Source organism: Castor canadensis, chromosome 15 (genome assembly GCF_047511655.1).
Source record: "Castor canadensis chromosome 15, mCasCan1.hap1v2, whole genome shotgun sequence".
NCBI lineage: Eukaryota > Metazoa > Chordata > Mammalia > Rodentia > Castoridae > Castor > Castor canadensis.
The window spans coordinates 4,450,681-4,478,180 of NC_133400.1; the positions used below are offsets into that span (position 1 = coordinate 4,450,681).

At 56.0% G+C, this 27,500-nt stretch overlaps 1 protein-coding gene across 1 annotated transcript; it reads right to left on the bottom strand.

The window, feature by feature from the left end:
• Positions 1 to 1,656: 1,656 nt before the first annotated feature.
• Necab2 (N-terminal EF-hand calcium binding protein 2) lies at positions 1,657 to 26,519 on the bottom strand. Its single transcript, XM_020168393.2, has 13 exons — positions 26,304 to 26,519; positions 23,720 to 23,744; positions 19,215 to 19,323; positions 17,215 to 17,240; positions 17,001 to 17,098; positions 10,840 to 10,976; positions 8,312 to 8,430; positions 8,140 to 8,219; positions 5,971 to 6,024; positions 5,436 to 5,548; positions 3,038 to 3,115; positions 2,774 to 2,865; positions 1,657 to 2,176 (listed from the first exon to the last, which is right to left on the bottom strand). The coding sequence occupies exons 1-13, from the start codon at positions 26,517 to 26,519 to the stop codon at positions 2,148 to 2,150; spliced, it is 1,176 nt and encodes a 391-aa protein (XP_020023982.1). The 3' UTR covers positions 1,657 to 2,147.
• Positions 26,520 to 27,500: the final 981 nt, after the last annotated feature.

Here is a 27,500-nt window from a genome sequence, read left to right on the forward strand (position 1 = left end):
GAATTTCCTGGCAACAAAGGGAAAGCGGGAAATACATTCTGGGCCACATAATCATTGTCTTTAACTGTTTGAGGAGCTTGACTCGGATGTCAATGGATTGCTCTGGAGTTGGACCCTCCAGGTACTGGTGCTGGTGTCCTAACGGTTGGGCACAGGGTCAGGGGTGGGTGGCTCTGGGTTAGGATCTAACCTGAGCTACTCATTTGCTGAAGTGACCTCTGGTGAGTACCTGCCCTCTCTGTGTCTCCATTTCTCCTCCTGCCAAGCACAGGGAGGCACTGGCGAGGGTCCAGGACAGTGCACTGACTCCATGCCTGGGTCTGGAGTGTGAATTAGATGGGCGCTCACAGACCCTTCAGGGATGGGCTTTGTTCTCTTCAGAGCCTGATCTTGCTCTGACTGCACAGCTTGAGGAGAGTGTGCTGGCGGGCTCCCCTCACCAGCGATACTGTGGCTTGGCAACAGTGTGGGCAGCACACGCAGGGTGCAGAAGAGGTGTGACACATTAAATGGGGCTACTTGGTTGTGCCCTGAAGAGCCTCAGCCCCCAAGGGTAAGCTTTAGAAGAGCTAAGCTGCCTCCAACAAGCAGCTACACAGGCAGGCGGGGTACTAGCCATTGTTCTGGCCCCTGGACTAGGTGGTCCCTGATCCTTTTCAGGGCAGCTTTTTGCCCATCTTCCAGATGAAACCCAATGCTCTGGGAAGCTGGCACAGGGGCTTGCCACTTAGTGAGAGGTGCTGGGACTCAACTCCATGTCTGTGTTTCCCACAAGCCCACATGAGCTTCTCAGGGTCACTGTGAGTGGCAGGCATCAAGGGTGTACCCTCAAGACACCAAGCACCTGGACAGCATGGGATGGGACTGCTGCAGGCGTGGTAGCACTGGTTATGGCTTCCCTGGCAGGGGCCCCAGGCTGGCAGCTGCTAAGAGGCCCACTTATGGCCTGCCTCAGTGGGCTCCCACTGGCCATTGTTTCTCCCTCCTGCCCCTGAGTGAACCCTTGAGAGGGGGATCTGCTGCTCTTTCCTCTCCCTTGTCCCTTGAGACTTTGAAGAGTCAAGGACAAGAGAAATAGAGGAAGTTCTAGAGTTCTCAGAACAGGACTGAAAAATGGCATTCCAAGTTTGGTCTTGGTCTCTTGTTCTGTTGGAATGGACAATTTACAGACGAGCAGAGAAGGGCTACCTATGGCCTCGGAGAGCATTGGCCTCGCTTGGCTCCTGGAAGGCCACCAGATGTCTATAAGGGTATGATTTATGGCCCTCCAGAGAGCAGGAGATGAAGATGGAGACTCCGGAGAGATAAAGAGGTCATGCTTAGTGTGTGTGGTCACATGTGGCTGCTGGGAAACCAAAGTGGATGGAGGCTCCTTGCCTGAGCTTCCCTTGCTGACCTTGGCTGGCTTCCTGCGCTGTTGGCTGTCATGAACGGTAACTGCTCACTCTGACCGTGGCCATCTAGGGCCCCTGAACCATGCAGGCTTACTTGTCAAAGTACCTCCCCTGCTCCCCGCCGCATTGCTGCTGCTTCCATGTGTTGGCTGAGAACATGGGCTCGGGGACACCGGACTGTGCTGCCCAGGGTCCTGCGTCCCCACAGCCTCCCCTCCAGCTGCCAGCAGCTGCAACGGGGGAAACAGAAAGAGCACACAGCTGCTGCCAACCGGACTTTATTTGGTGCCTGTGCCCAGCAGCACTGTCTGCCTAGCACGGCACTGGTAATGTGTGTTCTACTGCCGCCTGCGGGCTTGACCCAGGCCTGGGTTGGGTACTATGGGGTCACAGCTTCTACCAGGTTACAGGACTGTCAGTGAGGAGAGAAGCAGCAACCTGTCTTCAGGGGTAAGGCCTGCTGAGCCTCAGCCATTAGAGTGGGGGAGGCCACTTGGCAGGTGGGGGGAGAAGCAGGGTGCTGGCCCAGAAGCCCCCCTGCCAACCTTGGCCTCCACGGGTCCCCAGCAGCACAGATACCACTCTTCCATCTTGGGAGAGGGGCTCCTGCCCTCCACCTATAGCAGGGAAACTACAGTCCTGCTGAGACGTATATTGAAAAGACAGCTCGTGTACCAAAGTTCCTAGAAAAGAGGGGATGTCCTTTACAAGGACAGGGTGGATGGCAGGCTCTACCCGGGCTGTGGGGAGGGATCAGTCTCGGCCCACGGTGCACCAGGCAGCTAGAAGCAGAAGAAAGGGGAGCCAGCTATTAGAGGGTGGGCACCACGCAGCCCCTTCCCCTTGGATGGTGGGGCGGCTCGCAGATTACAGGCTTCCACTCTCGCTCTTTCCCTGCTTCAGGGTGGAGGACTGATTCCTGCAGGAACACACCTTCTGTCATCTGGTGCCAGGGCTGGGCACCAATGGGAGGCCACGCTGGGGGAACTCAGGTAGGCAGTGCACAAAGCCAGGCTTTGGGACCTCTGTGTGATGCACAGGTGACAAATTATACATGTATAAAGGAGAATTTGGCCATGAACATGGGAAGTGGGGGGGACCTGTGGAGGGGGCTCTCAAGGTCTCTTTGGACTGGGTGTACTTTCTGGGGCCCCTAGCCTTCCCTCCTTTCTGGCCTTGTCTTTTGTCCTGTGGTGGCCCTGTCTCTCAGGCTCCCCTCACGGCCTGAATTCATTCTGCATATCCAGCACTGGGTTCAAAAGCTTGAGTGTGGCCCAGATCCCTGGCGGTAAGAGGGCATAACGTCCCTGAAGGGCTGGGGCTGTTGGCGGGGACAGGTTCTCCCACTCTGCTGGAGATGAGGAGCCCTCACGGTCTACCTGGCACCGAGATCCGGGAGAGGGCCTCAGGCTGGCTCAGCGTGTCCACCGTGACATGCCGGAACGCCTTGCACACGGGGCTCTGCAGGTGCCTACAGCCCAGGGAACCCGGGTTAGTTGGGGGGGTCCCAGGAAGGGACTCAGCACCTAGCGCTGCCTACTGCACGTCCACAGGGGAAAGACCTCTAGAGACTTCTAGAACCTGAGAGCCAGGTTCCTCATCACCCTCCCCCTCCCTGGCACAGGGGATGTGTCTGTACCCACCTCTTCCATTCCTCCTCCGTCTCCCAAAATTCGTAGATGACAAAGGTCAAGCCGTCCGACAGCCTCACCGCGGCGATGCTGCAGGGGGAAGGGGAGTCTGTGGCCTGCAGAGGTCACCTTCGCCCATGGGCTGCTCCCCGACCATATTGCTGCACCAGGGCACCACAGCCCTCTTCAGTCCCTCTTGCTCCCCACAGGCCTTAGGGCAGCCCAGAGACCACTGCTTTTCTGACCAGAGCGGCTCAGAGCCCCCAGCAGCAGCTGCTGGGTGTCCCAGGCTCTCTACCATTCCAGCTCCACTTAGGACAGGGCCTGGCCTTCAGCAGTGAATGAGTCACAAGGGAAGGTAATGCTGAAAGATACCATATTCATTTAACAAACCCCGCTTTTTGAACCAAAGCACCTTGCCTGAGCCACCTTTCCTTGTAACTGTTGTCTCATGTCATCCTTGAAACAGTCCCTTGTCCCCTGAATCTGAGCCATAGGGTGGGGAGGGAGCAGATCCCGTGGCTTCTGAGGGGAGGAGGCAATGGGGTGAATGGGGAGGGAGCAAGGGCCCCCCTCAGTCTCCTAAACAGGCGAGATGAACATTCTGCTGTGTAGTTACAGCCACCTCCAGCCTGGGCAGCAGAGGACAGAAACAGGGTGCCAAGGCCGATTGTATTATTAGGATACCGTGTGCCCCCTACCACAACACATGGAGCTGGGGGCTCTTAATGAGTAGATGGGGAAGGGGTGTGGCCTGTTAGCCAGACGCAGCCTGCAGCAGGTGCCACTCCGGCCTCTCTTCCCAGCCTCTGGCAAAGGTCATCACAAATAATTGGGCTCATCTGAGTCTGGTTATTATAGCCAATGAAGTCTTTGTGCCTTTCGCCAGGGTTGGGTACGAAGGGGACACACAGTCATTCAACAAATGGGGGAGGGGGAGAAGGAACCACTAGTACAACCTGGATGGCCAAAATGAGGAGGAAATGTATGGGGACCCAGCATGGAGGGGTGGCCGGGCCTCCTTCCCTCAGCTCCTGCTGTGAGTGGTTGTAAGAAGCACCTGCAAGGGCTGGGGTGGGCCTCAGTGGTGGAGTGCTTGCCCAGCATGAACCAAACCAAAGCAAAAGGCCCATCTGTATCCAAGTCAAGTGGCCCTGTCCTCAATCCAGTCTCTGAAGCCCATGATCCTCAGGACTGCCTTCCTCTTTCCATCCCCGCATGCACCAGGGGCAAAACCTGTGGCTCTATACTGCTGGGGTGACAGGCTGCTCCCTGGTCACCTGCCTCTCCTAGCCCATTTCTCACAGTGTCTCCAACACAGTCCCTGGTGCTTGGCAGGAGTGGGTCCTGCTGCCCCAGGCCTCCTGCTCATGACTGTCCAGCTGTGTCACTGTTTTCCTTTCTCAGACATGGCCTGAGCTGCCACCTCTTCTCTGGGGACTTGGCTGAGTGCCCAGAGCCCTGGCCTGGCTGTGATCCTCAGGTTATACAGTCCTGTGACCTCCATCTTATAGTCCCAATCACCACCTGGAGTCATCTTGGTCTTCCTTTTGCTCTTCAAGAATAAATGTTGAATCAGAGCAGGCACTTTGCCCTGATCAGCATGGGATCCCTAGGGCCAGAGCCTGGTCCCCAGCAGGCCCCCAGCAGGCCCAGGACCTAGAGGGTGAATGGACAGGGGGCTTGGTAGTGGGAAGAGCTCTTGGAGAGAAGCGAGGCAGAGAACAGTATGTGTGTGTGTGGTAGGGAGGAAGTGGAGCCAGGAGGAGGCCCAGGCTGGAGCCTACGCACACAGTCCTCTTGGATTGCTGGCAGCAAGGACACAGGGCTACCATCTTTTGTAGACCTTAAAGAGGTGGCCACAGCTGCTAGCTCTGCTGTACCAGGATAGTAGGGCAAGGACCAGAAGGGGCCAAGCAGTATCCCTAGTCTGGAGACACAGGAACAGGGTTATGGCCTGGGAAGACCCCTCCTGGGTGGTACAGCACAGACCAACCATAACAAGGGGAAGAGTGGTGGCTGCCTCTTCTCATGTACTTCCCAGGGGTGGGGGGCTGGACCCACCCATCCTTCTACTGCCATGCAGACCTCCCTGCTGTCTCTGTTCTTCAATCACTAAGTGCTACAAGCCAGGCCCAGCACTAAGGAACAGCAGCAGCTCCCAATGAGCACAGAGGGTGTGGGCCACACTCATCATCCCATTTACAGTGACCAGCCCAGGGAGTGGGTCCTGCTAGCCACCCTCTACATGGATGAGTAAGCTGTGGTCTGGGAGATGAAGTCGCAAGCCACAGCCCACAGTTAAGCCCCACTCAGCCTCCAGGTCATGCTCCCCGGAGAGGCTAGTCCCATCCCCCCACCATGTCATGCAGAGCTCCCTGCCACCCAGCCCCACACCCTGCCCACTCACTGGAAGCAGCTTGTTGCTCCCGCAGTGCCCCGCAGGTACTGGCGCAGGGAGTTCAGGAACTCACTCAGCTGCTCAGGACACACCACCATCTCCTGCCGGACCAGCTGCAGGTGCTGCAGGCCAGAGCGGAAGTGAGCCTGGACACCTGTGGGCCTGGCACACCCTCCCATCATTTTTCTTCTCACATGTGAAAACTGGCTTAAAAAAGGACTCAACCTTTGACAGCCAACTGCATAAGGTAGTCCCCAGGAAGCCCCCACATACAACAGTGTGTCCCATCTCGAGACACAGCAAGTCAGGGCCCAGCAAGATTAGATCCCGATCCAGTCCACATCTGAGCCTGTCCAGCACTGGCTTTGCTCCAAGCTGAACTTTTTGGTCCAAGTCCTGGAGGACCCCAACACACCCCTGAGGGGAGGTCAGAGTGGGGTCAAGCACTGGGGTTCCATGTGTTTGTTCTGGTGGTCCCAGGAAGAGAGGTGTCAGGGACATCTCGACAGTACTGGCTTAGGCAGGGGTCAGAGGAGGGGCTCACCATGTTGGTGCCTTCTTCGTCTGAGAGGCGCTGCTGCAAGTCAAACCAGAGGGCCTGGACAAAAGCAGGAAGAAGCCTGAGACAGAAGCCACCTCCACCAGGGAGGCCTGGAGCTGCAGCCCATCCCAACATGGCAGGTGCTATGGGATCCCTAGGCTGGTGGAGCTCCCAGACTGTGTGGACAGAGCTGCCTCACAGGGGACCCCGGAGACCAAGCCGGGTTGCAGAGTGTGTGCGAAGAGCCACGAGTGCTTGGCTGGGGCAGGGAGGCCCCAATCCTTGCTAGTTCTCTGTTGAGTTCTAACTCATACCTCTTCCCAGCTCCTCTCAGATCTGACCATGGTAGAATCAGTGGTCTGCACTCTAGCCTTCGCCTGGTCCTGCTCTGGAGGGTCTGCCCTCTATCTCATTTCCCAGCCTTCCTGAGGGAGGGGTGGCCCTCTGTCAGCTCCAGAAGGGCAGCTGTCACCCATACCTGTTCAATGGTACCACTTCACAGCAGAGAAGCCTGGGCTCTGAAGGCCACAGAAATGCATTAAGGGTCATGGCCTGGGTTTTAACCCAGCACCTGTCTCTCCTGATAGAGAATCACAATTCTTCCTTTAACTTGGGCAGCCTAACAGTTGCAGCCCCTGCGTTTATTGGACCATCCACCTTCTCTGAGACAGACTGTCACAATGGCGCGGGGCTGAGTTACATCTGCGGAAGGCGTTCGAGTGGGATCGTCGCCTGTAACATCTTAGTGCTTGAACATTCACCCTCCCTGCTGAGGATCCTGGCTTCTCTGAACCAGCAAGAGACTGCACTCCCCAGGCCCAAGCCTGTTTCCTTCATTTTACAATCGGAGGGCAGGGACTGCAAAACTGGCCTCTTTAGCTTATGTATGAGACAACGGTGGCATCTCCACCTGCTGTCCCAGTGCCTCCCATCCTCCCTCCTGGCAGGGGTTAGCTTGGCCCATGAGGGTGGGGCTGGATTGCCCTCCACACTAGGCCTGGGCCAATCGGAGACTGCAGAGGAGGGATCCCCCACCCCCACTCCATCTCCAGGGCGCTCAGGTGCTCCGTGGTTACCAGCCAGCCTGGTTGTTAGGGCGACCAGGGTGCTAAAAATAAGCTTCAAAGAGCCTCCCTCTCTCCCTCCTGGGGGCCTCCTCTGAGTTGTTATGACAACCCGGCAGCAGTGTCCCACTGAGCCGCTCCCACTAGGGCAGCTGGCTTGATGCAGTAGAGGTCGGTGTCCTCCCTCAGACTTCCTGTCAATCAGACTCCTCCTCCCTGGAGTGCCTGGGGACCCATCTTTCACCCCAGTGAATCCCTCAGAACCCCCAACCCACCTCTATTAGTGCCCTTTGCAAAAGATGTGAAAAAACACAGAAAAATAGCAGGGTTGTTCAAGCCTAGGGCGATGCTAGGGCTGAGGCTGGCTAAGTGGTTTACACAGGTATGTGGAGTGGTATGTACGGTACATGGATTTTGGTGACAGAATGTCTGGTGACAATTGCTAACAGTGCTGACTTAACGCTAACTAGGAATCAAGCTCTGTGATAAGCCATTAAGACATCATTTTATTCAACCCTTAACATCACCTCTGCGAGCTGTGCTATGTCCTGGTCATCTTCCCTCATCAGAGGAGCCTGGGGCTCAGAAAGGGCATGTCACTGGCCCAAGGCTGTTTTATGGTACAGCCCACCCATCCATAACCCCAGCTTTTCTCTTTCAAATGGTCACATTATACTCTACTGCGTCACAAACCATCCCTGGAAACCACTTCTGGAAAGGTCATGCCATTTTCTATGACCTGTGGACGTGCCGTTTGTACTTAACAGACTTTCTCCTTCTGGCCATTCCCTGGCTTCTAGTTACCCTGGACTATCACTGGCTCCTGCTCACCACAACACTGCTTCTGGGCTCTGCCTGCTCAGGCCACCTCCTACGCCTTCTTTGCAGTGAGGGTCTGGCAGAACAGGCCTCTGCTGACCACGCTGTTCCTGGAGACACCATCTACCCTTCATGTCCATTCTCTTTAGTCCTGCTCCTCAACACACACCACTTGGGTCATGTCCTTCCCACAGCCTTCCCAGCAGTCCTGACTTCTGCCCTGAGCCTAACTGTACTCTCAGGCTGGGGGGATGGCTAGGGAGAAAGGCAGAATAGGGGCAGGGCCTACCTTGCTCTCCAGCCTGCCAATCAACTCTGCCAACCTGCCGATCTGGGCCTCCAGACCCTCCTCCTTTGGGTCCCCGGTGGCTGGGAAACAGAAAGAGACCCTGATGGTGGGTAGGGCCGGCCTTCTCCCCCACCCCCAGCAGTGCTCCCACCCTGGGCCACTGCTCTCTCACCAGGCAGCAGGCTCTTCCCTTGCTCCGGGGCCATGAGCTTGTGGGTGGGGGCATAGGGAGGAGTGGGCCCTCCGTACCAGGTCTCCATGACAACGTGGCTGGGTTTGCAGTGGTCCTGTCTGCAGTGAGTGGGGAACACAGACAATGATGGCAGCAGCAGGGCCCGGGCACCTTGAGCAGTTTCAGTGAGCATCGATTACTCACTTAGTACTTAAGAACTTAAAGTGCACAGAGCTGCCCTGTGGACGCCAGGTCCTCAAGGTGGGCAATGTGTCCTTGAAGCAAAGCCCCCAGGGCAGGTGACTTGGTCAAGGCCATGTGGCCAGCAGTGGCAGAGCTGGGACTGGAACTCAGCTCCATAGCCCAGACCCTGTTTCTGAGAACTTCAGTTCTAGGGCTGAGAAGAAGCTGGGCCAGGTCCCCACCACATCTATACCTCACAGCTTCCTTGCCACCTGACAAGCCCAGGCCGGGGAGGTACCAAGTCCCCGTCCTTGCCTCACTAGAGGCCAGTATGCTGCGTGTTACCTTCTGAGGTGGGTGACCTGTGTTTGCAAAAGTGAGTCCCTCCCCTCAGAGACACTAATGGTGGGGGCGTAATAGGCCAGAGAACTGTGCCCCTGACCTCAGCCAGGCCCCCATCTCCTGTCCACACACACCTTTTCCCTGCACACACATGCACAGGCATGGCTAGCTAGAGGGTGATGCACATACCCGCCAAGGACTGTGCCAAGCAGGGACCCCAAAAGGCTCCGTGAACAACCAGAGCCTCACAGGCAAAGGAGCACTGGAAAAGTGACTGCAGGTTTTCAAGTGCACAGACGCATGGAGGTAACACTTGTGCACACAGCGCCTGTGCGCACGGCCAGTACCCATTCCGTCTCTGAGCACCACTGCCTTGGTACATTCTGGACTCCCTTGAATCCCGAAAGCTTAGCAGGTTGTCTCCTGTGTCAAGGGACAGACTTGGTTCCCCAAGGGAGGCAGATGCTGGTGGTCTTTAAGCTGTCAATCACAGCATCCAGACAAACCAGCAGTAACTTCAATGTGTCCTTAGACCATGAAGGGCTGAGTGGAGGCCCCTTGGGCAGCCAGGTCTGAACCAGCAGCTTATGCCTGGAACACAGCATCCTGGGGTGCTGCTCCAGGGTGGGAATGCAGGGCTGGGAGCCAAAGCTGTTGAGATCTGGAGCAGTCTGAGGTGGGGATGTGGAGCAGATGTACCTCCCATCCTGACATGCCGCCCCCTCCACCCATGTGCCAGAGTAAGATTCACACATGAGGATGGGCAGGTGCAGCCACGGATGGAGCTGGCAGTGCTGGGTGTGATGTGTCTGCAGCAGGATAGAAAGGGCAAGGGTTTCTTTGTTCTTAAACTAAGATGGTAACAAAACAAACCACACAAAAAGGAAATCTAAGTGTCGGCTCTCAGAGTGATCAGGACTCAGGCTCACAAGGCTGGCCACAGGTGCAGGATTCTGGGCTCTGCTCCCGGGCCCTGGAACCAGCACAGCAGCCCAGTGCCCAGGAATCTGCATTTGAAGTCTCCCAGGCAATTCTGCTCTAGGTGTTTGGTGCAAACACAATCTGGGAGCCAGTGCTGTCAGAACGGGACCGGTTCCTCACCAGCCAAATGACACATGCTCAAACCCTACTGTGTGACAAAGTGACATCCCGGCTGCACTGCCGGCAGGGAATCCAAGGCTGGGCAGAGTTCGGGTAGGCACCTGGCTGCAGCTCACACCTGTTTGTCTTCCCTGTTTCCTCTTTGCACTGGGCACCACAGGTGCTCTGGGCAGAGAGCACTTTGCTCACCCTGAGAAACACACGGCGGGGCTGGGGGGAGGCTTGTGCCCCGCAGCCCCGCCCTGCTGAGCTTCAAGGAAAGACTCACCTCTGCAACAAACACACAATGCCTACGATGATGGGACTCTGGGCGCCTTCCCGTGCACCCAGAATGTCCACAAACCCACTCAAAAAGAGTAGCACTGTGAGAATCATCACACCGGCTTCTCCTTCAGCCCTCCCGAGACAGCCGTGTGTGTAGAACCCCGTCCACGCTGCCTCAGACCTCCTGCTTGTACAGACAAAGAGGGCGGTGGCCTCAAGGTCCCTGTGGGCAGTGGGTCACACTGACCTCTGCTGGCATGGGACTTGCTTTCCAATTGGTGTGGCCCTACACCATTTCCTAAGCTCATTTCCAGTTTTACAAAGTGGTCCAGACAGTAGGTTTGTCCTGCATAAACTGAGTGGGATGGGGGATGTGGAAAGAGGGATCGGCCTCACAATGGCGTCTTTCCTGCACGTATGTATGACCTGCACGCGTGCATGCCAGAGATTCTCCTGAGTACACTGACTCACTCAGTTCTCACAGTGACTGAGGAGCTAGGGATGGTACAGCTGGCAAAATGGAGGCACAGAGAGGTGTACAACTTGCCAAGGTCCCCCAGCTGCTAGGCGCACACACAAGCAGGCCTGCACGTGCATGGCACAGCCCCCTATGACCCTGCAGGGTCCTGTCCACCCACCCGATCTGGCTGGTCTGCTCTTCGATGGCCTCCACGGCACTCTCCACAGAGCTGAGCAGTGACTGGATCTGATTGGCTGTCTCCTTCAGGAGGAAGCGGGTCACAAACTGGTCCACGTTGCTCCCACTCTCGTACACCTGTGCAGGGAAGAGGGCGCCGAGGGAAAGAAGTTGAGTGGGGTTAGCACAGCAGCTGGGGACCCTGGGGTGGTGTCTGTGCTTTGCATGGGGGGGTCTACTGCCTCCTGTGTCTATGACGGTAGTGATGGTGGTGGCGTCAGCAGTGACTGGTGGTGGTGTTTTCCTTGCTGTAATGAGATAAAGCATTAGGAAAGACACCGTCACAACTGCCACCCCCTCCCATCTCCTCCGATGAGAATTCCTTGGGCCTCCGGGTCTTCATGTTGCTCTTCAGAGGAATTAAAGAACAGAATCAAATGCAGCTAAGAGGTTAAATTGGGTCCCCCAAAGAAAGTAAAAGAAGCTTGGTCCTCAGGAGGAGGGCAGAGGAGTCTGAGAGGAATCAGAGGGAGACTGCGCACACCCTAGGAGGAGAGGAACCTTGGGCCACCCTGTGGCAAAGGTGGGTGACCGGGGTTTTCCTGCCAGTGTTGCTCTGCGCTCTGAGTCAGAACCTCCCTGTCACAAGGCTTCCACACTGACGGTTCTCAGTCGAGATTCTTTGGGCAGCAAGAGGCTTTAGAGCAGACCTGAGAAGCCCAGCTTATCCAGGCCAGTGGGGGTGAGGAGATAGCAGTGCTGCTGTGGTAGTGGGGCGGGGAGGGGAATCCTGGATCTCAAACCCTGGGCTGTCCTCCTGGCCTCCTCTGCCAAGACTTTGCCTTCCCCAGCCACCTGCCCCGGGCACCTTGGAATTCTGCCCAGTCCTGGCAAAGCAAAGGGAAAACAGGGATCTCAAGGAAAGCAAATTAAACCATCCATCACTCTGACTGGGAATTAATTAGCAATAATTGCACAATGTGGAAACATGGCTGAGAGAGGGGGAGCACCGAGGAATGGGGCATGGGGTGGGGAGCAGGGAAGGACCAGCATGGCATGGATGTCTTGTGTCAAGACCCAGGCCAGGTAGGTAACATGTCCCAGGCCTGGCAGGTTGACGTATTGCAATGGTTCACTATCCTTCCTGGCAGAGCTGGAACCACCCACGTCCAGTGATCAACGGACTCCAGACAAACGAATGGCAAAAACCAGCAAGGAGACACACGTGCCAAATTAATTAATTAATTAATTAATTACTTAAATACCAAGTAAAGGTCTGATTGGGCAGGGAAACAAACTGAAGGGTTGCAAGTAGCCAGGCCAGTGACTCAGGATGAGGTCAGTAACTGTGACTGGTGCAGTGAATTCCAAACAAGACAATCTAGCTCCAAGGGAGATAAAAATACAGTTTTTACAGATTTCTCCCTCAGCACGACTGATGTCACAGCCAAGACTGGCTCTGCAGGGTCCAGAGGGAAGGGTCAGATTGGTGGCAGGCATCCAGTTAGCAGGACAACGGAGGACAATGAGAAATCTGTAAACTGCTCACTGTCAGAGTCACATCTTTTCTGCAAAGAGTGCATAGGAAGCACTCTTGGATAGGGAAGTTGTAAGTGTGAGTAGGCGCTGGTCACTTGAATTAAACACAAAGGTTACAGAGGTCTGGAAATAAAAACGTTAACCACGACAGCCTATTTCCAATGACTGGATTAAGTCGATAAACTGTGGGGAAAATAACCCCAAATCTTAAAATCCCTTTTTCCCTAAAGGACATAGAAGGTGTTTTTATGAGCTGAACATAAAAATCGTATTAAAAAGATCTATGATGTTGCTGAAGTCACTGGGAGAGTGAAAATGAGGATTTCTACCTTCTAAGTCATCAACTGAACACTGCAGACATCACAAGGAAAAAGGAAAAGACACCAAGAAAGAATCAAAACGAGGAGCAAAGCTCACAGAGCGGTCAGACCAGACAGACGCTCAGAGTGAAGAAAGGCAGCAGAATCCCCCCGGAAAACACACGCTTCCAGAGTTGATTAAGCAAGACCCAAGCGGGCGCCACCAAGACACACAGAGGATGAACAAAGCACGCCTGTGCTCAGGTGCTGCAGCCGTATCTGATCAAATGAATGGACCGGCTGGATTTGACGGGAACGCACCACAGATAAGGAGGCCGAGAATTCGAGGACAGAGGCACAGCACCACTCACCATCACGGGCTGGGAGAGGAGGCTGCAGCAAACAGACCAGCACCTCAAGGGACCCAGTCCCTGGATAAAGCAGCTCTGCTCAGAGCACAGCCTTAAGCTGTTTATATTCTCATTGTTCATTTCATTTTTATTTTACCTCTTTACTTATGAGTAGTTTGAACTCAGGGCGTTGCACTTGCTAGGCAGGCACTCTGTCCTTTGAGTCACACCATCAACCCTTTTTGTCTGAGTTTAATTTTCAGATAGGGTCTTGCTAATGTTTTTGCCCAGGCTGGCCTCAAATCGCGATCTCCTGTCTCCTGAGAAGCTGGGATTACAAATGTGAGCCACTGTGTCTGGTCCTAACTTTAAAAAATTATATTGAGGCAGGATCTTGCTATGTAATGACTCACACTGGCCTTGAACTCATGTTCTGCCTGCTTCAACCTCCTAAGTGCTGGGATTACAGGTGTGCACCACCATGCTCACTTTATTCCTATTCCTTAATCTCCATTTAAATGCAAAGTGTGAACAAACATATGTGCCTAAGGATGCTAGTTACAGTGTGATAGTAAAAAATTAGAAATAACCTACTATAACAAAAATAGGTGAATTCAAACAGTGATATTTTAAATGATGCTTTAACCCATTTTAATAATATGTGAAAAGTCTTAGAAAAACTTATTTTCTGCTATTTTACCTAACAGAATATGAAAAAACATTAAAGAAATACACGTTAAAAATGTGCAAAGGTAATGAACTAAAATGTTCACAGTAGTCAGGGGTACTAGGATTAGAGTGATTTGAACTTTAATTATTTTTTTTGGTGGTACTGGGGTTTGACTCAGGGCCTCATGCCTGCCAGGCTGGTGCTCTCCCACTTGGTACTCCAGCTTGGAGCTACTTTTAAAAGGCTGCAAAATGTAGAAAGAGTGTGTAATAATGCAGCAATTCTCATTTGCAGAAATGCCTCTGATTTCTGTTCAGCAGACACCACTGATGCCCCTTGGGTGTTAGTAGTTTGACATTTTCCCACAAATTCATTTCGGAATCCCTAGTTGCCTGTGTCCATGTGTCCATGTGTGTGTGTGTGTGTGTGTGTGTGTGTGTGTGTGTGCGTGTGTCCGCATGTGCTGACTTCTCGCCTGAGCCAGTGGTGACAGCTCACTATTTCTCACATTAGCGAGTTAAGAAAATCTATGGTTTGTGCATTTTAATATCTGTAAGAGAGACACGATTTCATCTTTGGAGAAAACCTTTTAACAGCATATATTTCATAACGAAGAAAGTCAACTATTTTGAAAGCTGATGCTCCAGATGTAGCCAAGAGATGGTTACAATGAAACACTCTGCTATGAAGACATCTCCATTCTGAAAAATGGAGAAGCAACCTCACAGGCACAGCACGAGACAGGAGCGAGAACGGAGAGACAAGTCAGAGGACGGCAGGAGTGAGTGACTCTATGGGGGCTGTGAAAATATCACTATCAAAAGATAAAATTGTACATTTCAAATTTCCTTATTAGGCAAACTGAGCAGCTGCAACAAGAACCCCAAGGTAGAAGAAGGAAGGAAATTATACTAAGAACTCCAAATAAATTAGAAAAGATAACACGACATTTCAGTAAAAGCGCCAGCGGCTGTTTTTTAGAAACAGCGAAATAAAACAGGCAATATTCTGTCAAATATGAGACTATAAAATGAAGGAAATAGCCAGGCATGGTGGTGCAACCCTGTAAACCCAGCCTGTGGGAGGCTGAGGCAGGAGGACTGAGAACTCAAGGCCAACCTGGGTTGCATAGTGAGACCTAGTCTCAAAAAACCAAAACAAGCAAATCTTTAAAAAGTAGGAAATAGTACCAAATTTAAAATTACTGGGCTGTAACAGTAGACTTTTCATTGTACTTATTTTACATTAACAGCCTCTTTCATCTCAAATGACGTCTTAGATTTTTACAAATAATCCTCAGAACACACTTTGCAGAACTGCTGGCAACACTGAACATGCCCAGAACAGTTTTGTTTAAAATATACTAAGATGGTGCTGGTGGAGTGGTTCAAACAGCAGAGCGCCTACCTAGCAAGCATGAAGCCCTGAGTTCAAACCCCAGTACCTCCAAAAAAAAAAAAAAATACACACACACTAGAATGGACATAAAAAGCAAAACGACCCCAAAAGGCTAACAGTAGTGTTGACCCTAAGACACCAGTGAAAATCATCCCCTCCTATTCTTCCTGCTTTTAAGTAGAAAACTTTCCATGTTAGAGATGCCGAATCACGCAGAAAACATTCCACTCAGCCCCACTCAGTGGACAGCAAGGCCTCAGCTGGTGACAGGGACCCAGCAAGATGGTAAGAACGATGTTCTGACAAGGTTTATGGTGGGAGCTGTGTGTAGTTCAATGAGAGAGGACCCAAAAATAGAATCCGCCCCACGCACAGCTGAAGCAAAAGCCTTCGATGGCCCGAGCAAAACCAGAGGCACGCGTGGCGACTCACGGCAGAAATACTTCCCCAGCAGAAGAGGTTTCTAAAATAAGAGCTGCCATTAAAATTAGGATTAATGCAGGGATGTTAGAGGCATTTGGAAATCAGGAGCAAAACAAGGTGCCTGGTGCTGCCACCGCCCTTAGAATCTGGGGGAGATGCCACACGCAAGGGAGAAAGGGAGCACACGTCAGCGGGCAGAGAGCTGTCCCCACTGGTGGACACCCCGACTGTGTGGCAAGAGCAAGGGGTCAACTAAAATCAGAACCCAACACAGCATTTAAAATAACCAGCGAGCTGCCATCCTACAAACCAGCCGGTTAGAGAGCAGGCACACAAAAAAAATGCCAGTCACCACCTGACATCCATGAGAGGCCACCCTGGCACCACGGGTGCACAGAGACTCCAAGAGCCCCATCTCCAGTGAGTAGGAGAGACACTGAGCTCCCCGCCCCACCCCGCACCATGGAGTGTGCCCGCTCCTGGATGGCACAGGCAAAGATGACAGGCCACACTGCAGGCGTCAATGGTCTTGCTGGGACGTGACCCCACTCTGAGGTGAGAAGCGAGGTCAAGGAGGGGTTCTGGTGCACCGCGCGCCTCACGCAGCCTGTCGTGCACAGCAGGGGCTGACACCTTGCCAGTGTGCCCTGTCAACCCACCACCTGCTGTGGGACTTGGGGACAGTAAAATGCCTACAGAGAGCCACTCTTACAGCAAGACTCGAAACAGTCCAGAACTAGGGCAGGAAAGGCAGTGTGGCTCAGTGCAGGCTCGGGGTCAGCCCGTGAAGGTCTTGGGGAACCGGCCTTAACCTGCACTAGGCACACAGCAGGAGTCTAGTGACAGAAACTGTCAGCCCCTGTGCTCTGTGCAGGACTGTGCCAAGCCAGTAGCAGCTTCCTTCAGTCCCATCAAGAACTGGAAGACGAAGTTCCCATCACTCAGGTGGAAAAAGCAAGGCTCTGGTCTGAGGTGACACCCTCAGCTCAGTTCACTCAGCCAGCACATGGACTGCGGATAGACACTGAAGAGGACCACAGCAGGTCCTCTTCCCAGAATGCTTCACAGCTCTACTGCTCATGGTTCCTGCCTTCCCAACGCTCTCACACGGGCCCCATCAGACTCCTGGGTCAAGTTTAGACACATGAACTCTGATGTCCCCTTCCAGTCTTGTAGGATTGCCACAGAATGACCCGAGGTGTTGGGTATAATGCCAAGGATGTGAGGGGTGGGCTGGAGCCCTTGTCAGGTCCCTTCCCAGGACCAGGCTCAATTGTGGGAACCAGCCTCATGCTCCAAACCAGACCCAACAGGACAGGGCCATTCACCAAGCTTCTCACTCACTCCACAGTTTGTCTCTGCTCTCGTGGGAACCCTCTACAGTCACCATCACAAATCCAGGAATCCTTGGGCGAGGATGCCTGGAAAAATTCAGAATCACTTCAGGCTCTGGCCCCTAGAGGTACCACCCACACCCACTGACCTTCTTGGTGTAGCCCATGGCCTTCAGGACAGAGTGGTTCAAGGTCTCCAGGGAGGCTAAGACATCCTCGTAGTCCCCCATGTGGTCCACAAAATAATCTGGGGGAGGAGAAAGCAAAGGTTGGGGTCACAGAGGATTCTGTCCCCTCACCCAAGGCCCTCTCCCCAGTCCCATCCCTGCACCCCATTGTGCTCACTGCATAGCTGGGACCTACCACATAGCTCCTTGGTGTCCACGTGGCTGAAGAGAGAGAAAGAGAGTCAGTCAGAGGCCTCCCCTCCTGTAATGCACTTGCTGTGTTCCCTCTCTCACACCATGAGCCCCAATTCGTAGAAGAGGGAGCAACAGGGACCGTCTTTCTGCCCCCTGTCCATGTCACCCCCACTTCTGTTTCCTCTCCCAGTCTGCAGGTCGCATCCTAAGTTGATGTGATCAAGCTGGGCCAAGCTAGGGCCCAGGAGAGGTGAGGGGAAAGGGCTGGACAGCGGAGCTGTGACAATTACAGGCTGTCAGAACCCACCTACCCCACTTCCTCATCTTGTCCTACCTGGGCTCCGCACCCTCACAGCCACAGTGGGGAAGGACGCCATCCCTTCTCAGGGAGCAGGCCGACATGAGAATGGCCCCTCAACAGTGAAGGCACACACACAGCCTTGGTGACAAGTGCTACAGGGGTAGACCAATGACCAACCCCTTCTAGGCCCAGCCCCTCATCCAAGAGGGAGGAGGCCTAGGACAGCACTCTGTGGGATCCGAGTTCAACACTGCATGTCAGGAGAAAAGACTTCTGTGGCCATGGAAATGTGAGGTCAAGACTCTGCCAGCTTAAACCAGAATCTCCCAGCTCCTTCTGATCTGTGTGGAGTGTTTGGGGCCACAGCCTCTTTGGCATCCCAAGAGCTAAGGTCTGCAGTGCCCGCTTTGGGGAATGCTGGAGAAGAATCCTGAAAAGCTTCAGTTTTGACCTAGTATAAGGTGGGTGCTTGCTACACCCCACCCCAGACTCTCATGGGGTCACTCTTAGTGACCTACACTAAGCAGTGAGTCCTTCCCTTTCCACCTGACTGGTTGGACATCAGAGATGTCTGGTGAGAATAAAAAACTCCATGGCCATTTTACCTTGGCTTTCAAAACTCCTGGAGGCTGCAGAAGCAACTCAGAAACCTTCATCTGACATTGTCCTAGTGACAATGTCCTTCACCCATCTGCAGCCCAAAGCCACTTCTACACAGTGGCCTTCCAGACAAGGACCAGCTCCAGCTGCTCCACTGGGTCCCCAGCTATGCCCCCAGGGCACCCAGCCCCAACCTCCGGTCTGGGCCACCACTGTACTAGGTCCTTTGCAAACTGGCTTGGTGGCAACTCCTTGTCTAGACATCTGTAGCTAGTCTCAGGGGGCCCCAAGTGGTCACATCTGCCTAGCACCCCAGAAATTGAGTGGGGTTGAGGCAGAGGACCAGATGGCTCTGAGCCCCTGAAGGCAGGGTTTGGGAGGCCCCTGATTAGGGGATCCGAAGGAGAGGGAGGGGAGGAGTTAAGACCTGAGAAGGCCAGTGTGGATATGAGCGGCATGAGGCTCTTGCACTTGCTCTAGAGATGGCTGGACCAGGTGTCTGTCTGACTCTAAGGTGCAGGCCAAGGTCATTACTGGGTTGGAAGAATGGTTCAACTAGATACAGGGATAGAATGGGGCTATGGCTAGCATTGGGATCCACTGGTGACAGTTTGGTTTAAAATGGAGCCAGATATGGTGGTGCACACCTGTGACCCACCACTCTGAAGGTGGAGGCAGGAGGATTGCAAGTTCGAGGTCAGCCTGGGCTACATAGTGAGACCCTGTCTCAAAAAATAAAACAATTGGGGCTCACGTGAAAGTGAAGCTCAACATAGGGACAGAATCTTAGAAAGTAAGGGTAGTGGGTTGAGGTTGGGGTCAGAACTGGGTGAGATAGCAGGTCAGAGTCACTGCCAACATCCCACTGTGACTGTCCTGTGTGCAACTGTGCAGAACCCAGGGTCTCTCCTTGCTCAGTTACATTGCTCAGGAAAGATGAAACTGGGGACAGCCTCCCAGGCAGTGAAGTCCTAACAGATCTGACTGGATTAGCAAGTCTGGGGAGGGTCAGGCCCTTTGTCCTCCTGCAGGGGACTGGGGAATGGAGGCTTGCTGCTGGCCCAGAAGGAGGAGGCCTGCCATGCCCTGGTCTGGCTCACTTGGTGTTGTCAGAGTCGATGGTGTGGAAGAGATCCTCCAGCTCTTTCTCGTTGAGGACGCCATCTGCAAAGAAGAGCTGGAATTCCTCCAAGGACAGCTTCCCGTCATCTGTAATGCGCAAGGAGGGGAAGCGGCTGGGGTCTGTGGAGCTGAGGCCAGCCAGGTCAGGGCTGCACGGCCCCCATCACTCTGCTCCTCACCAGCCCATCAGCTCCAGCCTGCCACACTCCACCCTGCCTGCTGTTCCCAGGTTACCTGGTCAACGGCAGAGAGATCACTGCTCAGGCAGCGGACTCACAACTCCACAGACTGACACTGATGGACAGGCAATACCCAACCCAGCAAGCACTCCACAGCTAGGCTACGGGAGGGGCTCACTAAGACCAGCACCTGACAAAGGCCAGCCGGCTTCTTCATTTACATCTGATGGTCACCTGGGGCAGGCAAGCTCTACGATCTAGTAGCCCAATGATGGTAATGAAGGGTAAGAGGTAGATCTGAGCTGGCAGTCTGGTGACTCGCCACACTGCTGTTCCCTCGGGGTCTCCTGGCAGTAAATCACTCCCAAGCCTGGCTCTGAGAGAGGGCACAGACTCTCTCTACTCTAAGCCCTCCACACAGCAACCTTCAGCAACCTTTCCCAGAGGCAGCCCTCAGGCAATCTGTCCAGAGGTACCAATTTTTCATGTGACTTCCCCTAGGCCATACGAAGGTGCCAAACTACAAGGAAGAAGGTGCCAGGTCTGTCTGGGCTGGGGCTCTGGGGTGCAGAGGGAACGAGGCTCTGTGATAGGAGCCATACAGCCCTTGCATACCTACTTGCCCATTCCTGTCCCTCTGTCGCACCCTCCTGCTCCCTCCAACTGCCATTGTTGTATGCATCATTATGTCTTGGGTTCATATGGGCCCTGCCAGGAAGGACTCCGGTCAGATGGGGCCAACAGAGAGGCAGCCACAGGGACAGTGAACTCGAGGAGTGGTCGTCTTTGAGTCCCAGTGCTTAGCAGCAACTCCTGGGCAGACCCCTCCCCCCACGTGCTCCTCAAGGGAAACATGACCGTGGGTGGCAGTGGAGGTCGGAGAAAGGGGTGGACAGACATTTCCTGGCCACAGCTCTCAACACAGACCCTTCCCTGACTTCCAGGGTCTGCAGTCAATGCCAGCACCCCTGCTCGGCCATATGGCACCTGAGTGGATTACGAAGAGATGCCCCTTCCTCCCTGGCGGGGGAGGGGAAGATGAAGCCCAGCATTAGGGCAGGTGGGCTGGGAGTACATGCAGCTGCAATCTGACCCTTAGCTAGGATGTGCTTGAGCAGGGCACAACCTACCCAACCACACAAGACAGACCTGCTTGCGTTCAGAGCAGGAATCATTCTTAAACCTTAAAGAGCCCAGTGCTCTGCCTCTGCCTGGGCTCAAAGGAGCACATGAGCACAAATTCTAGAGGGGGCAAGCTCAGGCCTCGCCAGGTTTCACACCACCTGTGCTCTCTCTGGGCCCATTAGGCACAAAGGATGTGGGGGTCAGGGAGAGGGAACATGGTAGGGGGCTGGGGCATTGTCCAGGGTGCCCCAACATTCGGCTTCAGTTTCAGCCTCACAGAGGAACCATTTGTAATTTTTAGAACCCACCCCCCAACCCCAACACACACACAAACAAGACCCCAAGCCAACCTGAGCAGTGCACAGCCAGCCATGAGACCTGGAACCCAGGTAGGACATTCCTGTCCCACAGGGCAGGACATGGTACTATGCAGGTCCCTTCCTCAGACTCCCCGCTGTAGTCCCACATGTTGATACAGGCAGCACTGTCACCCACTCAGGGGTAAACTGAGACTTGGAGCAGCTAGGGCTCAAAGTCAACTTCTATAGCTGCAGCCTGTGTGGCTCCTGAACTCAGACCTTCAACCCGACCTAGGGGACACCACCTACCCAGCACAGTCACCCTTTTTGGTGAGGGACAGTCAGTGGCTGTCACTAGAGTAGCTAAGCAGTGTGGAGAGGCTGAGGCCGAGCCTGGGCTCAGTGGATGCAGGCTGTGAGTGATAAACTTCATGTCTTCCCAGGCACCACAGGGGGCATCCCAGCAGCAGGTCCCAGCCTCCCTCTGGCTGCCTCCATCTGCCTGTCCTGGCTTGGCACCTCCATCTCCTCTGCACCCAGGGAGAACAGACAGAGAGGGTCTGCAGGTTCCCTGATCACAAAGCCTTCTTGCCTGACATTTACCTTGAAGGTGGACCACAGGCCTAATGAACCTGTATCAGCTAACGAGGAGAAAATATCCCCAACCCAGTCCCTGGTCCAATTAGACAAGCCAAGAAGGCCTGGCCCTTCCACCTCTGCCAGAGGGCTGAGAGGCTTCTGCAGGTGTCTGTGCTAATGAGCACCCAGCCCTGATCGCTGCAGTGACCTTGGAAATGCCAACCGCCTATGAGTGTCACATCCCTGGAGGGAAATGATGGCTGGCCCTTACCCCTCTGTTAGCTGCCACCCTTCTGGGGTGATGCCCCAGGCTGACAGCTCCTCAGTCTAGCCTTCCCCAGGTGACCGGCTGCCTGGCGTCACTAGCCAAGCTAGTTTCTTGTCACAGGAGCCCCTCAACAGGCCTGGCCCCAGGTCCTTGCTCCTGCAATCTTCCGGGCCCATGCCCCTCCCACCCGCAACCAAGGACCCAGGGGACCACACACCCATCTCCCACTCTGCCCAGACATCTACCTATCCATCTGTGGACACACGGGCTCCCATTCAACAATCCCGGGTGTGCTTTTGTGTAAATGTCTCTGCAGCTCCACCCACACTAGGTGCACACCTGTTCCATGCCTGCACAAATACCTACTTCCACAGCCGCCCCCTCCCACAGCTTGTTTTTAACCTGCAGTGTTGAATTAGAGCCCTGCTTGCTCGCTGCCCAAATGGAGAACATCATCACCCACTCCCAGCCTTGCTTTGTCAGCTGGAAAAGGAGGAGCGGTAGATTCAAGAAGTCTTGGTGCACAACAGGGACTCAGTGACTACGGGCAGGCTCGAGCACAGGTGACCATCAGACACTGTTGACAAGCCGTGCCCACGGCCTGCCTCTCCAAGGCTGTCAGCTGGGTGAGACTTGTTCATTCCCTATAATGAGCCTGAAGCCCTGCTGCCCAGACAGCCCTTGGCGATGGGAGCTGTTATCCCCGTTACAGACAGGGAACCAGAGGACTGGAGGGCTTGGTGACTTACCTGGCTCTATGTGGTTGAGTTGTTGACATGAACCCAGGCAGTAGGGCTGCCCTGTCCCTACAGGAGGCAGAGGAGGGGCCCAGCCCACGGCTCCCACTGGAACCAGCATCTCACTCCCACATTAACCCTGGTGACAGTCCCCCACGGCCACACAGCAGGGGCAGGGAAGACATAAGGCCCAGGGAGGAGGAGCAGCTTAGCCTCTGTGGGAGCTGCAGGAATGAAACTGGGGGTCCCTGCAGCTGTACTTAGGGGGTGGAGACATGGCCTTTGATGGAGTGGAGGTGCAGCAAAAGCATGCCACATGTGTGCCTGGTAGGGGATCAGGGCAACACCCATGCACACACTGCAGGATTCCTGCAGAATCGAAAGACACACACGCACTCTCAGGACATGTGTACAGTGGCAGTGCAGAGCCCACCGGTGCTGTGCACGCTCTGCAGAGATCACAGGCACACAGATGCATGCAGCATGGCCTCACCTGAAAACAGCCACGCTGCAGCCTTGCTGTCACCAGTGGAACACCCTGACAGACTTTTACCGAAGACAGGGACAAGTCCAAGTACCTACTCACAAAAGACCTCCCAACCTGGAGCAACTGAGACTGCACGGGGCAGTCGCTATGAGGCCTTAGGCCCACTGCACACTGAGACTCCAGGTACCCTGGTCAGGGGACCTGCCTAAAAGGCTCTGCAGGCCACAATGCCACAATCATCTCTCCAGCCCACTCTTATCCCCACAGTCCCCTCTCCTCCACCCTGGGGCTGGGAGGCTCATTACCTCCCAGGAGGCCAAGGGTTCCCCTGCAGACCAACTCCAGCCCGGACCTGTGGCTTTGCCCTGCCATTCCCAACGGCCACCAGGGCCAGTCAACAGTAACTCCCAGGGACAAGGCCAGAGGTGCCTCCATGAGCTCGAGTCCACACAGGAGAGGAACTGGGACCTCTGGGGCAGGCAGCACAACCTGTTTCTTGCCCTTCCCCAGCCCAGGTGGCACTGCATGAGTGCTCCCTGATTCTGTTTACAAGTGTCTGTCACCTGTATCTTCTCCACGGCCTTTCCCAAAGCCCTGGGCACTACACAGCAGAGACATTATGATCCCGGTTACAGTCAGGGAAACTGAGGCACAGAGCAGCACCAGAACACGGCCCTCTGACTTCCTGGTTTTGTGCCCTTAACCTTCAGGTTCGCTGTTGTCTGTGTCTCCTACCCAACCCTTTCCCACAAAGCATCAGGACAGGGAGCACCGTCGGCACTCAGTGGGAAGTCTGGGAGGAAACTCACCATTTTTGTCTGCCCGGCGGAAAATCTGCAGAGAGGAGAGGTGAAGTCAGCACTGAGCTGGGGCCAGAACAGGTGCTTTCAGCCAGCGACAACGGACCTGACACTGGGATCCCACTCCTCCACTAGGGCAGCTCAGCAGGGTCTAGGAAGGCTGAGCTTCCCTGGGGAGGAGACCCTGGGGCTGGGATCTGGGGTGGGGAAGATGCTGCTGGTGCAGGCCCTCCCCACACTGCCTCGGAAGCAGCCGCCCCTCTCACTCTGCGCCACCAGCCTGCCCACACTTCTGACACACACACGCGTGCGGCACACTCACACACACCCCTGTGCATCCCAGCAGGTGCACGTCCACTCATCAGTCCATGTGGTCCCCCACTGCTGATGCTCAGTGAGACACAGCTACCCTTGGAAGCACTGGCCCGTGGACAGTCCCAGCACTCTCCATCATGGGCTTTCCAGACCCCTTGATGCTTCTCCAGGGAGGTGGGGTCCCATCTGAAGAGTGTCCTGGAGGCCTGGCAACCAGACCAGCCACAGGCAGAATGGGTGGGAGAGAGGCAGGCAGGCAGGGAAGGTATGGCTCCACCAATGGGGACGGGAGAGACGACAGCTCAAGCCCCCAGCCTGAACTTGGAGACCAGCTGATTTCTACTCAGGACTTTCCACTGACATCCTGGCCCTTGAGGTCAGGCTGGTGGCAGGAGGTGTCACCCAGGGCTTAGGCAATGGTCTTGATCACTGGATCCCGGGCTTCTGAATGCCCCTCAGTCCTGGCACACCCTGGATTCACTGCTCTGGGCAGACCCTGGGGTTAGTGTGTATACGGTCTCCTGTTGTAGCAGAGTCTACACCTGTGCCCTAAGACTTAGCAACTCACAGAAGCGAGTTCAAGGTTCAGGTGGCATCTGCCCCACCCAAGGACCACCCCTGGGCCCACAGAGTCACAACTTGCCTTTGAACTGAATCCCCAGGGACTGATGCACCAGCACAATGAAGACTGAGAAGGATTAAAGGTATGGGGAAACTGTACCCCAGTAAACTGAGGAAACTGAGGCCCGGGGGCAGGGCAGCAGCATGCCAGAGCTCCTGTGTTTCCCCAGACACCAGGGAGGTCGGGTGGCAGCCAGGAGAATTGTGTTCCTGGGCCAAAGCACAGATGGCCCTGCCCCCTGCACCATCCCATCAGGAGAAGGACATGAGTGGCCTCTAGGGTGAGGCAGACCGGAAGCAAGGTTCAGGGAGGACTGCCCACCTTCTGAGGTACTGCAGTCCTGGCCTAGGAGTCCCCAGGTCCTGGGTGTTAAACAAATGGCTGACACAGGCAACATCTGCCGAGAGTGGCCATGAGCACCCCCAAATCCTGGCTCTTCATCCCACTCTGTAGATAAGGAAAGGGAGGTTCCACGCCCACACTACTAGCCAGCAAGCCAGGAGGCAGGAGGGGCTGGACAGGGCTTCCCTGCAAGGTGGGCTGAACTGTGGCCTCCACCTGGGACTTTCAGCTTGAGCACTGCCAGGTCCTGGGGGAGTGCCACTGTGCATCGGCTGTGTGTGTGTGTGTGTGTGTGCGCAATCACCCGTGCGTGCACACCGGGTGCCTGCCTGGGGCACTAGAGCTTGCCCCTTCACCCACCTATGGGTTCTGAGATGGAGGATGGGAAGGGAGGGGGGAGATAGGAAATCCAGCCCGACACTTGCAGGGATGCGTGCCACACGATGCACTCTTGTACACTCTCAAAAACATATCACAACGCTCTCAGAAACCCACAACACACAACGCCCCCTTAGACACACAGGACCCTGCATGCCCCCAGGTCTCTCCACCTGTGCCACTGGCTTTATCGGGAGAAGTCTCCTGTCTCCAAGTCCCCACCCTGGGTGGGAGAGTGAAACGGGCTTCCCGGGGTGGGGGGGGGGCGGTGGTTTGGGTGGGTGAGGAACTAGGAAGGGGTGAGGGCTGAGTCTGGGGTCCACGGAGAGGACAGAATTCTTGGAGGGGAGGGTGGTAGGAAAGGGAATGGAGGACAGGGGGCTCAGAATGGGCTCAGGGGGTCTAGGCTCCATTGGGGTTCACGGCGATGGTTCTGACTCTATGGAAAGGAAGTAGGGCAGAGGATCTCCGCAGATGGGAACAGGATCTAGAAGAAAGAATGGGGGGAGTAGCAGGGGGTTGTTGGTAGTCTTAGAAAAGTATCAGTCCAGGTAGGAATCCAGGTAGAGAGGGAACTGGTGGTGGCCAGGGGCTCCTGTTCCCGGGGTGTAAAGAGAAGGGGGTTGGTTGGAACAAAAACAGGGAACAGCGGGTCCAGGGGCGCAAGGGTCCGGGCTCTGGGATGGCGGAGATCCCGAGAAGTGGAGGGAGGTGTCGGAGAGGAGACATCCGGGTCTGGGACGAAGGAGGCAGCACGGGGGTGGGGGAGCCCCACGATGGGGCTGGGGCTCGCGGTCCAACACGCGGAGGGTCGGGGAAGGGTCCTGCTCGGCCGCGGGGTGAGGGGGGCCGGGGTCCCCTGCCCAGTGGGGATGGGGCGGCGGTGGGGTCCCCGCCGGGAGGAGGGGTCTGGGGTCCCGGCCGGCGCGTACTCACGTCCAGGATGACGGCGGTGCCCCCGCGCAGGGCGGCGGGAGCGGGGCCGGGGTCAGCGGCAGGGGCGGGGGCCTCGGGGGCCAGTGGCGCCCGGGGTTCGCCCATCCTGGCGCCCACCCAGCGCAGCAGCCCGCCCAGCGCCCGGCCCTGCGGCGGCGGCTCCCGGAGCAGCCTGTGCGCGCCGGCCCTGCACAGGCGCGCCGCCCGCTCGCACATCGCGCCGCGCCCGCCGCCGCCGCCGCCGCCGCCGCCGCCCGGAAGCCCGCCGACCCCCGCCCGGCCGGCCGCACCGCCCCCGCGCGACCCCCTCCCCGGCGCCGCCCGCGCCCGCGCCGCCCCGCCTCCCCGTCCGGCCCCGCGGCCGCGGACACCGCGGGGACGCCCGGGGAACGGGGGCGGGGGGGCTCCGCCCGGACCCCGAGCCACGTGCTCGCCACCCGCCGCCCCCACTCCGCCGGCCTCGCAAGGCTGCTGCTGGGGGAGGGGGGCGCCCACCCATCCGCCAGGGCGCGGGGCCTGCGGGCCGGACCCTGGCCCGGACGGGGCGGGACCGCCCCCCATGGGTCGGGGGGGCGTCTCTGGGTGCTGCCCCCCGAAAGCGTCCCACTGCCCCTGCAGGTCCCCCCCCCGCCGCCCCGCGCCCCCCGCCGCGGCGCTGTTGCAGGGGCCGAAGCGCTGGTGTCCAGCGAGCCCGCAGCGCCCTCTGCTGGCTGCGGCTCCAGGGACCGGCGCCCACGCTCCGCGGATGCCCGGCTCCCCCGCCGTTGCTCCGGAGCGCCACCTCCGCTCCTCCACCTCCGCTCCGTGAGCGCGCGCTCTCGGACATGGCCCGGGTTACACAACGCCCCGGACCCGCCATGCCTTCCTCCTCCGCACTCCACCTCGTGAACTTTATAAAGGGTCGGTTAAGGAGAGCCCGCCCGGCGCCAGGCCTGGTGCTCGGCCCTGGGTTCCAGTAACCCGGTCCTTGGCCTGGACCTTACATCCAGGTGGTGAAACCAGACGCTGAAATGGTGACACGAATAAAGGAAGAATTAAGGCTGATGAGCCTGGGCCCTGAGGGGGCATTTGCCCTGATGGCACCGGGGCTCGTGTGAGAAGAGGCTGCTAGAGGAAGTGGTTCTTACGCGGAGAGATTTGAAGGCAGAGGAGTTAGGAAGGTGACAGCCCGTGTAAGGGTCCTGCAGCAGGCAGAGA